Genomic DNA, 12,544 nt, shown 5'->3' with positions numbered 1-12,544 from the left:
AGATCGTGATTTTCACATTAATGTTATTGTCCCCAATACCACTGGAGCTATTCCAGCTTTTTATACCTATATCCCTCGCACAGTTATGGGTCTATTACAGCGATAGCTGGGTCTCTCATCTTATGCAAAAAAGGTGTTATTGACAGCCACTACTCGACCGTGGACCCCAGCGTCAAGTAGTGTGCCGCTTCTCAGGGTATTTATCTCTTGTTGCCAATATAACAACGATCCTCCATGACTTTCCAGGATACTCTCAAGCGCTGCATCGGTCAAGTGCAAACCAATGGCCGGGGACACTCCAGGTGCCATAATGATACCCGCTGCCATGCTGACTGGGGAAACACTGGTTGATGATGCTCTCAAATGCATCGTAGCACATCTGCTTATCCATCTTCGACCCTTGGTACTCAAAATGACAATCCCAAGCGTTGAGGCCATTTTCACACGTTTTCTTCCAGCTTCCCTGCCCCGCGAATCTGTTGCAAAAGGCTTCGCGATCTTTGTAGTTTCCCTTCCTGTCGGTGCAAGGTCCAACAGCGCCTCCGCCTCTTCCCCATCCGCCGCATTCCGCAGCTTCGGTTGAGTAGAGGTTTGTAGCCAAGCTCAGGGCGCTGAGAAAAAAGTTTCCGGCTCTCATGGTGATTTACTTGAAGTGACTGTTGAACGCGATAGCATGTTAGTCGTGGATAAATCTGGAAGTTATAGGATTAGTTACCTGAAATACTTGAAAAGAGACAGTACCTGCGGCTTGTAAGTTTGCAGTGATGCTTAGGAATGTACTTCCTGAAGTACTGTTGTAAAGGTTTTATACTAATTTTATTGTACTATTATTGTGATCTGAATGGTCTCTGAGGCGTTGCCGTTAACCGATATAAGCGGTCTTGGCAGCTGTGCTGTCACTGAATCCTTCCTCGTATTTATGGAGTCGTAGAGTATCTCAAGCTGCTGGCTTGGGTAAAGTCAATCTTGGCATTAGTACTAAGAAGTACTATATGGGAAGAGACCCCACAAATGTGACAGAACCTTAACATGGTTAATTATTTGTAATGCCTATAACGTAGTTGATAAGCATGTGCACCAGACAAGTATGTGCACCACTGCACTGTATAGTATTAAAAAACCTACCCTATAACAATTTCCTATTATAAATAAGATAGCTAAAAATTTAATAAAATTATTTTTTAAGTTAGTATAGCTAGTTTTACTTTACTATATTTTTTATAGACTTTTAACTATTTTATATTATATATAAATCTCAAAATACACAGTGTAAATAAATTTATTATATACTAGCTATATAGGATTTTTTTAAAAATATAAGAAATTTAATGTAGCTTAATTTAAGACTTATATATAAGCTATTAAAATTATAGCCATTTTAAGCTTAGTTTGAGTTTTTAAAGAATTTTTTAAAACCCTGATTTAAGGGGGGAAATAAGATTGGTGCACATACTTAGATGGTGCACATGCTTATCAACCACGTTAAATTGTTTATAATAATTATTAAGAAATTTATAGCCACTAGCGTACTTCCAGACTTGATATTCTTTTAAGATAAAAGAGTGTTTTATGGGCCCATAATCGAACAATAATACCAGACCATATCTTCCGCTCTCTACATTCCTCGATGCAAGGTCAGGACGTTACGGCGGTCGCTCCATGCAAAGATAATCATCAGTGCTATTATGTCTCTGCAGGCTTGTGTTAATTGGTATCCTAGTGGGTAGACCCATCCCTATGATGTTACTAATATCACCGAGATCGCAATATAACACAGTTTAATAAAGAATACTTCAAGGCCATGTTAGCTTGCGCGAGGTTGGAATCATAGTTATCAACACGTTTAACAATTGGGATACCAGGACACATTCAGAAACCATCAAGTATTGTCAGAAATAGCATATTGCCAAGAAATGCTGCATGTGCCAAGCCATCCCGCATAAGTTCAAGACTACAGTGAAGCAGTTTCTCCGCGAAACCCTGCGGCGGCAAGTATATCTCATATTCCCTGCAATCAACCACCATGTTCTAAGCTGAAAGCCAGATTTGTGGCTTGAGAACAAGTCTTATTGCGTATGCTAGTCACTCAGGTCATAGTCATACCTACCAGGGATAAAGGTAGGCTCGCCAGCTGTACTAACCTCGCCCCATTTCAATCTAATAGATGCCAACCACTTTGTTAACATAACTGTAATATTGTCCTCGTAACGTACCTCTGCCAAACGAGTTACAAATACCACGCACCGTGGATTACAAAAGCCGCCCAATAATAAGGGTGATCCAAGCGCAAGCCTGCTTTCTTTCTTCCCTGGAGTCGTCTCACCGCCTTCTGGAACGAGAGTGCCAGGTTCCATGGCGACGCGATGGTGTCCCCTTGGCGCCGCACAGCCTGGAAGAAATACAGGGTAAATGCTCGCCCGTCCTCGCTGCGAACCGGCCATAGGGTACCTATGGCTGTTGCACAGCCCGCATATTGCAGCGCCGAGAGCAGCCCTTGCGGCTCGTCCCCTGTGCCATAGTTCTGCACGCCAGAGGAGCATGCGACGATGGAAGCGAGTGACAGATTGAGGTTAAGGGAAAAGGCGTCGCGGACCGTGAAGGCATCCTTGTGTGGCCCCAACGTTGGCCGGTAGGGGGATGATGAAGACTGTGTGTGATGAAACTCTTGCACACCGGAACTTGTCTCTGATGTTTTTCCATCGCTTAGAACGAGAGACTGGTAGATGATGTTGGGATGGGTCGCTGTGTGTCCATGAAAATGAAGAATGTCAACGTCCTTCACCACTGTCGTCAGGTTTTCCCTGTTGGCATTGCATCCAAGCCTGGGCTCCGAGCCAAAGTCAGACGCCAGCTTTCTAATGCATTTATATGCCTCCTCGCGTTGTGTTATCTTGATCTTGTCCTTGGTATGGTCTTCGTAAGCTGAGAAGAAGGCGGTTCTTAATCCCCCAGCTCTCTCGTGTAGTTTCGAGTTGGCTCTCTCACAACATTGCCTGAGTAGTGATACGCTCGCTGTATATACCACGGGGTTCCTCCAGATCACAGGCACGCCTTCTATCTTCAACGCGTGCAAGGGGATGGCATGCAAGGTTCTCGTCGGACAAAAGACGAGCAGATCGCCCTCATGTGTACACTGTGAAAGTCTGGAAACAAGGCCGTTGAGCTTGTCAAGTGTTCCTTCTTCGAGTAGCCTCTCCGATGACACCAGCGACGTGTGCGAGGACAGGTATCTCTGCTTCCACACACGCACGTGAGTTAATGCCATGTCGAGCACTGACATCTGCGGCTCGAGCCTCGCATCCAGTGTGACCATTACAATCTTGTCACCTATAATAACCCAGTCGACTAATACAACTTTGGAGCCGGGCGAAATATCCCAATCTTTTCCATTTCCAAAAAGCCATTGGAGATCCTGCAGATCGGTCTTGCCCGCTCTCGAGGCAAGTAGACGGCCGAGGCGCGGATGTTCCTTCATCATCGAGCGAACACGTTCCAGTTCCATACTCGTCGAAATCTAGTCTATGGAAACTGCCGATTCGAGTTTTCGCGCGAGCCTCGCTTCTTCCTCCAACAGCTTTACGATTTGGTCATCGACGACAAAATTAGGAGGTCGCTGCCTGGTCTACAAATCAAGTTGCGAACCCACCAAGTCGGACAATGCCCTTGCTTTCGCTCTCTGGGTCCGTCGCCACATCTTCTCGGCATCACCTGGTGCGAATGTGAGTGCTAGAGCATGATTAAAGATATCATCATGAGTGGCAGAAGCGACAAGCAGCTGATTTTTGCGCAATGACTCCAAACCCGACAACAAACAAAGGTCCCGTCGCAATCGTTCCGAGATGGACTCCCCGATCTCAAGGTACCGCAAAGCCTCAGCATAGGCAATATTGCTTTCTTGTCCGTCTTGATTCTGGCCGAGAGACTTAAGCGCTTGTGAGACATGAAGAATAAACTCCAGGGGAGCGCTGTAAGGTCCCAATTCTCTGTAGGCTGCCAGCGCGGCTGCAGCTTTGTCTACTACTGCTCAGACCTGGGAGTGGTTGTCCTCTGGATGCAGAGAGGACCCAAATGAAAGAAAGAGACTTGAGAAGATTAGGTGTTGGCATTTCGAAATCCGTCTGAGGCCTTTTTCATCCATGCACTTCACCAGACGTTGTCTCAGAAGCTTCTCGGCACTCTTAAATTTCTCCCGTGCCATGAACAGCTCGGCCTGCCTAATGGAATCATCATTATGATACCTTTCTCCGATTCGCTCCGATTCCCCCATCCAATAGCTTTGGAGTTCCTTGTGGCGGTCACCCTGATCCGCTCTGGCTAAGCATCCCACTAGACTGACGATGGTTTCGAGTTTCTTGAGTTGGCGTTGCACATCATTGCGCTTCTCATCAAGTCGTAGTGACTCCTTCAGTATCTGGATGGCCGCCTCATGACTAGGTCCAGGCGTTTCCGACGTCATAGCCGTTGCGAGTGCCAACTTCGCATCAGATAGCATGTCCGGTAGCCGCCATTTCTCAAACATTTGCACTGCCATCTTGACGTATTTGAGGCTTCTATCCTGGTCTCCCAGCGAGCTATACACCTGTCCGAGCTGCACAAATAGCTGACCAGTAGTCTTTGGGGTTTCCTCCGACGCATCATCCACGGACCTTTGTAAATATTAGAATGTCTTTCCAAGGTGCTCTTGTCGTAGTATTGCTGCGGCAGAGAATTCCACGCTGAGTCGTAACATCGCATATCTGTTGCACGTCTGGTTCAGAACTCTCTCGAGATGGCTGAATGTGTCGACCATGTCAGCCCATGGGTCATGCTTGCGTTTGAAGAACTTCATGAACTTTGGGCCAGTATAGCCCAGATTGCGATAGCGATCTACGTGCTGGCATCATACATGACCTGGGCTTGTGTTGCCCCCGTCATTGTTCCTATAGGTCAGCAACTCCCTGATACATATGTGACTGTTTCTCCGGCTAATAATCTGATAGTACGCGTGGCTGTGACTGTGCCTGTCACACAGAGAATCGGTTCCGCGCAGGGGACCTGGAATGCCGCTGTTGAAAAGCGTGTCAATGTGACTTCAGCTGTCCTTAGTATTCTGAAAGAAGTCCGCATCTTGGGCGTTGGTGGTTATACCAGCAGCCTTCTGCAACGTCTACGAGTTGAAGACATTACTCCATCTACTCACTTTCGCTGACTCATAGCCGCAATTATTGTTTTGTCCCAGGGAACAATTGTGCTAGGGCCCTTCGTCACCTTCGCGCTTTACGCAATCATTCTACGAATCAATAACGACTCGAATTTCACAGCCTCCAAACCCTTCACTTCATTGAGCCTGATCAATCTCATTGCAGCTCTAATTTCGGTACTGATCTAGAGTCTCCCTAGCTTCGCAGCTGGTCTCTCTTCTTCATCGCTTATCGAGATCTTTGTCTCTTCAACGACTTCACAAGATGGAAGGAAGTTGCAAGATGGAAAGTCTTCTTTGAACACAAGATGCATCTATCTGAGGGGCCCTGAAGCAGATCATTCAATCGAAGATAAGGAACTCAGCGAACTTTAGCCATCTATTTCATCTTACTACACGAGTCAGAGAACTCTTGAAAACAGTTTCATAGTCAGGCAAGCGAAATTTGGATGGAAAGCTGACAGCAATGTCATCAATTCGTGCAACTTTGAGATCCAGGACGGTCCCTTGACAGTCATAATGGGTCCTGTCGGTTGCGGCAAGAGCACATTGCTATATGGTCTACTCAACGCCGTTCGTTATAATAGTGGTCAAGTTTGGTTAAAGCACCGTAATGTATCACTTTGCGAACAGACGCCATGGCTAGTCAGTAGATCTATTCGTCACAACATCACTTGTGGCACAGCCTTGGACCAGCATTGGTATGACGAAATTCTCGACGCATGTGCTTTGGTGCAGGATCTTGAGCATCTCTCGGGCAGAGACATGCACGAGGTTGGCAATGAGGGTAGCAGTCTCAGTGGAGGACAGAGACAGCGTATAGAATGTGCCCCCCAACTGACTAGTTTGTGGGAGCTGCTAATCAATCCATCTAGGCTAGGTTAATAGCTTATTAAAAAGAGATATTATTAATAGCTAAAAGTAAAAGTTAAAGGACTATTTATAGCTATAAAGCTAAAAGCCTATATGTACTATAAGAGTATATATCTAGCTTAAGGTCTTAACTTATAACTTTAGCTGCTAATAGACTTTGGGTGTGCAAATAAAAGCGCAGGTAATAAATATATATTAATCTATAAAGTAAGGTAATATATTAAGATAATTAGTATTATTAGTAGGGCAGGGTAATTCTAGACTTTCGGCTTATTATTTTAATATAGGTTACGGCTTGGTTTACTGTAAGCTCCTATATTAAATCTATTAAATATTATTTTAAATCTAAAGGTTTAGATGTATTTAATTTAAAGTAAGATTTTAACATATTTAACTTATTTATTTAGCAGTTTGTTTAATTGCATTTAATCTATGAGTGGCGCTGGTTTTCCATCTAGAGGATTACAGCATGAGGTTAAAGGTGTACAACTAAACGTGTTAAAGTCGAGGAAGCAAGATATATCTGCATCCATTGAACTAATTACTAGCTTTATAGAAGCCAGCACACCATAGCTAAATACATTAGGTGCGTGTGTGAGGCCTTTTCAAGTGCTTGCCGTAAGGCTCCCCATGCCGCAGCTGACATGTTATTTCTTTCCGAATATACATGTTAATTCCACATGGCCAGTAGCACTCAAAACTTCAGTCCACTTTGTAGTAATGCTGTTGGCTTGGACTTGTCCATTTGAGATGGTGTAATTCCCAAAACATGGGACTATATCAGGGAAATCGGGGGTTCCGACACAAGGGTTATCTGTAGGAGTAAACTTTATTGCCTTTCCACGTCCCTTCAACAAGGATGTAGGTACACTTCCAACGCATTTTTGGATAACCTGACCACCGGGAGTATGGATTTCAGTTATTTTAGCATGAAGCTGTCCGTAAAGATCGTAAACAACCACAGCGTGAGGGTCAGAACAGTCGACCGAGTTTGAGAAATATACTGTGCATATACCCGCATGAGGCGATATTTTGACTGCGCCTCCACTGACCATAGTGATGGTGACATATATGAGGAGTAGTACTGCCAGCATGTCGTTGATTTATTTGTTATTCGATTGGTTTTGATTGGTTTGGTTGTGTGTAGCGCAGCGGTGGTTGGTCGCCGGTGGCTGTTTGGTTTTATTTGGCTTGTGTGTTGTTATGGTACACGGTTATGTATTAAGTCGTTGGTCTTTTTTTGCGTGAGTGTTAAAGGGGAAGAAAAAAGTTAGGATGATGGGATATGGGGAGGAAGAGCTATACTTATTTATGGATTGACTAATACGTGGCTCCGATGAAACGCACTTGTGACGTATTTGAGAAAAAAAAACAATAACGATGATGTTACATGAAAAATTCACGGCATGCTCAGGATAAGTAGGCGCCAAGGCTACCAGCTGTATTCATGATCCGTCAGTTTTTATCCACCTGCAATTTAAGATAGTGACAGCGCGAATGCTATTCTTAGAAGTGATTGCTTGGACTAGAGACGTTGATTGGACAGGATGCGATATTCTTGCATATGTATTATCATGCTGCATTGCTCATGTGTTCCACCAGGCCTAGATCGCGCGTGAAGTTGAATATACATTTAAACCTACTACGTAGTAAGCTACTGTAGCAGTCGAAATGGGGTTCGCAAGGTTTTTATTAAACCCTTTTAGTGAATGTTGAGGTCGAGTTATGGCTAATTGTGGCTTTGAGTTATGAGCTTGTCATGACGCGCAATCGTGTCGTCAAGTACCCGTCGGTCATGTCTGTGTGAGGGATACAGGTTGACCGACTAAGTGAAACCAACGCCATGTCTCATATATAGGATCATCACACTAGTCTCTGTATCTGGGCGGTAACCGCATCCACGTAGTTTTCGGCAAGGATAAGGCAAGATACCTTTCTTTCTCCCTGACCGCTGCTTAAGTCGAAGGGAATTAAGTATAGCGTCACCGCGACTGGCGAACACGAAGACTTAGTTGGGTTGCACAGGAAGTGCCACTTTCATGATCTGAGAAACCAGGGGGCGGTGATTTAACCCGCGGGGGTTGGGGTAACACGTCTCGTTCTACGGGATGTTATATGGCCTGCTAATCAGCACTTGGCAACGTATCCCCAGCTTTTCCCTACTCCATTTCCTCAGTCGGCATGTGATAGCATGATTACACAGACCCCCACGGCGCGAACCGCCACAACTGAAAGGCTGAGGCGACGAGAACGTACCAAAAGCAAATACGGATCAAAGGTCTTCTGGGGACTCACCGAGGCACCAGCACGTGAGAGCTGTCACGGCGTCGGATATTTTCATCCTCAAACTCCTTGACCGATATAAGGACGCAACAATGAGGATTGTAATTGACACCCTAGACGAGTACTTTCATCAGGTACTTGCTTTCGACAAAACAAGGTGGCTCAGATGCTAACGCATCAGCTTCCCGTTGTGTCTCGACTGCCGCTTTAAGAAGTGTTGTTTGCTCCGGCTTGAGGAGTCGATAGCTGTCTCGCAGTACTAGCGGCTATCGTAGAACGATCAGAGCGTCTAGGCTCAGCTGGGTTACAAGAGCAATAGAAATACACCAGATCCAGGGATGCCATAAAGACATAGAACCAACGAAGCTAGAGTCCTACCCTGCACTAATGTTTAAGGCTTAATAACTTAAAACTTTAAAATTATTATTTGAATATTAGCCCTAGTTACTAGTACTTATTATAATGGTAAATTAGCTAATTTACCTTTTTTAGTATAAGAGTTAAATATAATATAATTAATAAGTAAGCTAGCTAAATAAGTAAGTTAATCATTTTCCCTTTTTATCCTATAATAATTAGGTTTCTAAATAGCTAAACTAGCCTATATAAGGTTTATATTTATAAAGCATATAAGGTATAATACTAAGTAGTATAAAGTATTATATCTCTTAGTAATTAAGTAATATAGGTTAGGCTTATTAGTATAAAAATAGTTTATTAATAACTAATAAGCTAAGTTTTATAGAAATAGTAATAAATATATTTTATATAGTTATAATATAATTATTAAAAGTATTATAATTTAAGGTTGTTATTAATCCTAAAGTAATATAGTCCTAGAATATTATAAGTTTAATATTATTAGTCCTGGCCTAGTTAATAAGATAAAAGTAAAAAATATAAGATATATATAATATAATAACAGGGATTGTAACGCTAAGTAATTACTTTATATTATTTTTATAAATATATTACTTTTTTATTCACTTATAGTTATTTATCTTATTCTCTGTCTTTTTATTATTTTTAGTATTTAGGGTTAATTACCTGTTAATAACTAACCCTATATACTAATTATTATTATTATCCTGACAGAATATCATTTTAGCAGAATAGTCCATGTATAACCCCGGATCTCTATATAATCTCACTAACCCTAACTGTCGTTCTGCCAGAACAACGCCTGGTCGAGAGGCCAGGTACTAGCTGTCTCGCCATACTAAATCATAAAAACATCCCCGGTAATCGACAAGGCCTCGTAGCAAATATTACTATGGATACCTCCAATAACCCACGTGGCGGTTAAAACAAAGTCAATGACGGCAGCCAGAACCTCTCTCTTGCTGTAGTTATAGGTTTGACCTTCCATCCGTCCGTCGGAGACTGTGAACGGTTCGTGGTCCGCAGGCAGAAAGTAGGTGCTGGTAAATAGCCCTGTGCGTATCGTCGCCCCGTCTCCTTCCCTGCATACATCTTCTAGGTCCCTGTCGCGAAGTCCTCTGGACAAATCTTCGACTAGCTTTGGGGAACAAATCATGGCCCACCTCAACTTATCAACGCGCCTCCTCTCGTCCTCACGGCCGTTCTCAACTCTGAGTTGATCTCCACAAAGGTGCCGTGTCATTCTCGCCAGTTGAGCCAATGCCTGGCAATCATTGAGTGCCAACATTTCGCTTTTTAGAGCGTTGATATCGCTGAAAACGTTCCTGAAGATGTCAATTGCAATGAGAGCTGCTCTCAGCTTGGCATGGGGTTCAGAACCGTCACGAACACGCCGGTCAACGTCATTGTTTCTGCAGGGCTCTGCGACTAAGGTGCTCAAGTTCTCTCTGACCGGTCGTTCGTAGGCGTGTTTGAAGAATTTGATTAGATGTGAATGAAGTGTCTGATGGGCCGTGAAAACATATCCATCAGGGGTAATTTCGAGCAAACTAGCGCTAATTTCAGACAACATTTCCCCCCCTAGTATAAACCCAGCGATGCTGACTGTGCCATTTGGCAGCCGCTTATCGGGCGGGAAGCTGTGGAATCTGATAAACCTGAATTGGTTGTGATTCAGCCTCCAGATTTGAAGCAAGTCTGCGTCGTTGGTGTTATAGATCTGCTCTTCCTCAAACTCCAAGCGTTGGATTGCGTCAACTGGTGCCGGGGGCTCCCATGAGTAGGTCCCTCCGAAATAAAGGGCTGGAGAAGGATCTTGACCCTCACGACGGGCAACCGGCGGAAGTGCCAGGACGGAGTAGTAGGCCCTGGTCTTCACGCTCATTCTTATCTTGCCCTGGTTATGGTGAACCAGGCCATGGAGCGCATGTCGTCCGTATATTCGCGCGCGAAATGAAGCGACAATCCCTTTCGGAGATTTGACAAGGGTGAGGTGTCCCAATCGACCGAACCATAAGGCTGGTAAGGGAAAGACTGTCCTTTCAAAAACCTGTCCCGTGCGCTCTTTTATATTTTTTTCAAAGCCTAGGACAGCACAGAGGCAGACAAACTCGTCTCCGTTCCACCTCATAGGAAATCTTTTTTCTATCAGTCCAGTAGCCCTTTCTGTCGAGAATGGGGAGGGTGCAGTTTGTGCCGCCGGGTAGGACATTGCCCTTCGGCATCATGTCAAGCATCCTGCCCTGGGGAAGTCGTCTTCGGGGCTAAAGCCAATAGAGTTCAGGAAGTTCGCCCATCCTGCGTGAACTAAAAACCTTGACTCTAATAGAGAAGGCGTTATCTCGTGATTTGTCGCGACCAAGCGATGAAGACTAATCGAGGGCATTGCACCAGATGCGAGGAAACCAGTAACGTCGTGAGAAGCTAGTACTGGCCGCCATTTTCCTACTACTTTTGTGTCCTTTGCATCTTGTCTAGCCCTTTGGGAAATCCGAAGCTGGAAGATGAGAACAATAACGGCAGCGACTGCTGTACAGCCTGCGAAGGTCGAGATGACCGTAAAGATGAAACTCGGGACGCCTAAATGACTAGACATGTTGCACATGTGGCGCTCGATATGTTACCAAATGATGTGAAAAACCTGCAAGTTAGGGGTAAGGTTCCAGGTGTTGAAGTTGAAGAGGGAAAATCAATATAGAGATATTGCAGGCTTAGAATCAGAGATATAGGGTGTACATAGGATAGCTGGCGCTGGCTAGAACCTCGGGTGTATAAGGTTTTGAAGTAGAATAGCCTTTAATTCTTGTGCCACGTTACATGATCCCAAACCTTTCCAGAACAGACGGAGCAAGCCCTGAACGGCAAATACACATCCTTTTCTCCAATACGACAGCGCAATACGACAGAATGACAGACTAGTGCGTCCATTACACACTCATAAGATCAGCTTTTCTACAGTCTCAGATGTTTATCAGCACCGCTCAATTCTCCAAATAAAGTTCGAACACGAGGCCGAATTAAATGCTTCCTCGATCCATATGGATCTACGTGAAGGCAGACAAGCTTTCATAAGTGCATAACAGAATTCTTAGTCTTCCGTAGTTGCTGGGCTGTTCGTCCGGTTGGGAACTAGAGTAGGTCCATCGAAATCCGGGCGTTTATCTCCTTCCAGGGCGCGTTCTTGAGAAGTAGCCTCGCTTTGGTCACTCGGTCCGGAGTCATTACGTTCCTCCGTAGAAAACTGGTAATTAACCACTGTAATCGTGGACGCGCTCTTTTGACAAGAATCCCACTTGTCCATTTCGGCGGTCCAGCCTCACCAGTATGCACGCCGTGAACAACTCAAAGAGGGTCATTTAATCACTGACCACCGCTCGGGCCTCCCTCAAGCGTAGCACGGCCGGTCAGGCGCCTGAGCAAACCCCCAGTAAGCCACCTCAGCTCGATCAAGGCAACATGTAATTTGGACGGCAAAGTGCATGGCTGTTTCGGTGCTGCAGGCAGCAATGGGCCAATGCATTTCTGGCAACGTTGGCCGGGAAAACACCATACCCTGGCGGTTTATCTGCCTTGGCTACTGCCGCAGACAAAGCAATTCATGGGTTCCGTGTCGTGTAAGACAGGAGCTCGGTTACAACCAACAACTGCAACACAGCAGCAAAAGGACGAATAGATAATGCAGATCATCTACTCGGTGGCGCTTGATCAACAGACAAGTGCGACCAGATTGGATCATTAGCCGTGGATTCTTGCCTCAGCTTGAGGCGAAATGGAACGTTGAAGCAGTGAGTACTGAGAGTGTGTCGCTTGCCCCGTACACCCTGTCAG

General features: G+C 44.8%; 6 protein-coding genes across 6 annotated transcripts; 2 read left to right on the top strand and 4 right to left on the bottom strand.

The window, feature by feature from the left end:
- Window positions 1-253: 253 nt before the first annotated feature.
- Window positions 254-637, bottom strand: FOBCDRAFT_199457 (uncharacterized protein; the record flags this gene model as incomplete). The annotated part of the gene is made up of 1 exon (XM_031177878.2): window positions 254-637. The coding sequence occupies one exon, from the start codon at window positions 635-637 to the stop codon at window positions 254-256; it is 384 nt and encodes a 127-aa protein (XP_031049011.2).
- Window positions 638-2,014: 1,377 nt separating this feature from the next.
- On the bottom strand, window positions 2,015-4,531 carry FOBCDRAFT_199456 (CHAT domain-containing protein; the record flags this gene model as incomplete). The annotated part of the gene is made up of 5 exons (XM_031177871.3): window positions 2,015-2,052; window positions 2,108-2,215; window positions 2,245-3,514; window positions 3,647-3,983; window positions 4,239-4,531. 5 exons carry the CDS (start codon window positions 4,529-4,531, stop codon window positions 2,015-2,017), a joined length of 2,046 nt encoding a protein of 681 aa, XP_031049004.3.
- A 237-nt stretch (window positions 4,532-4,768) lies between these two features.
- FOBCDRAFT_199455 (uncharacterized protein) lies at window positions 4,769-5,188 on the top strand (the record flags this gene model as incomplete). The annotated part of the gene is made up of 1 exon (XM_059608947.1): window positions 4,769-5,188. One exon carries the CDS (start codon window positions 4,769-4,771, stop codon window positions 5,186-5,188), a length of 420 nt encoding a protein of 139 aa, XP_059464582.1.
- A 417-nt stretch (window positions 5,189-5,605) lies between these two features.
- Window positions 5,606-6,025, top strand: FOBCDRAFT_119236 (P-loop containing nucleoside triphosphate hydrolase protein; the record flags this gene model as incomplete). Its single annotated transcript, XM_059607741.1, has 1 exon — window positions 5,606-6,025. A coding segment is annotated over one exon (420 nt), but the record flags the coding sequence as incomplete, so codon positions are not given.
- Window positions 6,026-9,554: 3,529 nt separating this feature from the next.
- Window positions 9,555-10,601, bottom strand: FOBCDRAFT_199454 (uncharacterized protein; the record flags this gene model as incomplete). Its single annotated transcript, XM_054704028.1, has 1 exon — window positions 9,555-10,601. One exon carries the CDS (start codon window positions 10,599-10,601, stop codon window positions 9,555-9,557), a length of 1,047 nt encoding a protein of 348 aa, XP_054560003.1.
- Window positions 10,602-10,940: 339 nt separating this feature from the next.
- Window positions 10,941-11,312, bottom strand: FOBCDRAFT_271862 (uncharacterized protein; the record flags this gene model as incomplete). Its single annotated transcript, XM_059611464.1, has 1 exon — window positions 10,941-11,312. One exon carries the CDS (start codon window positions 11,310-11,312, stop codon window positions 10,941-10,943), a length of 372 nt encoding a protein of 123 aa, XP_059467019.1.
- Between the last annotated feature and the right edge of the window lie 1,232 nt (window positions 11,313-12,544).

Source organism: Fusarium oxysporum, chromosome III (assembly GCF_013085055.1).
Source record: "Fusarium oxysporum Fo47 chromosome III, complete sequence".
In the NCBI taxonomy this organism is placed as follows: Eukaryota; Fungi; Ascomycota; class Sordariomycetes; order Hypocreales; family Nectriaceae; genus Fusarium; species Fusarium oxysporum.
This window is presented reverse-complemented; position numbering and strand designations above follow the sequence as displayed.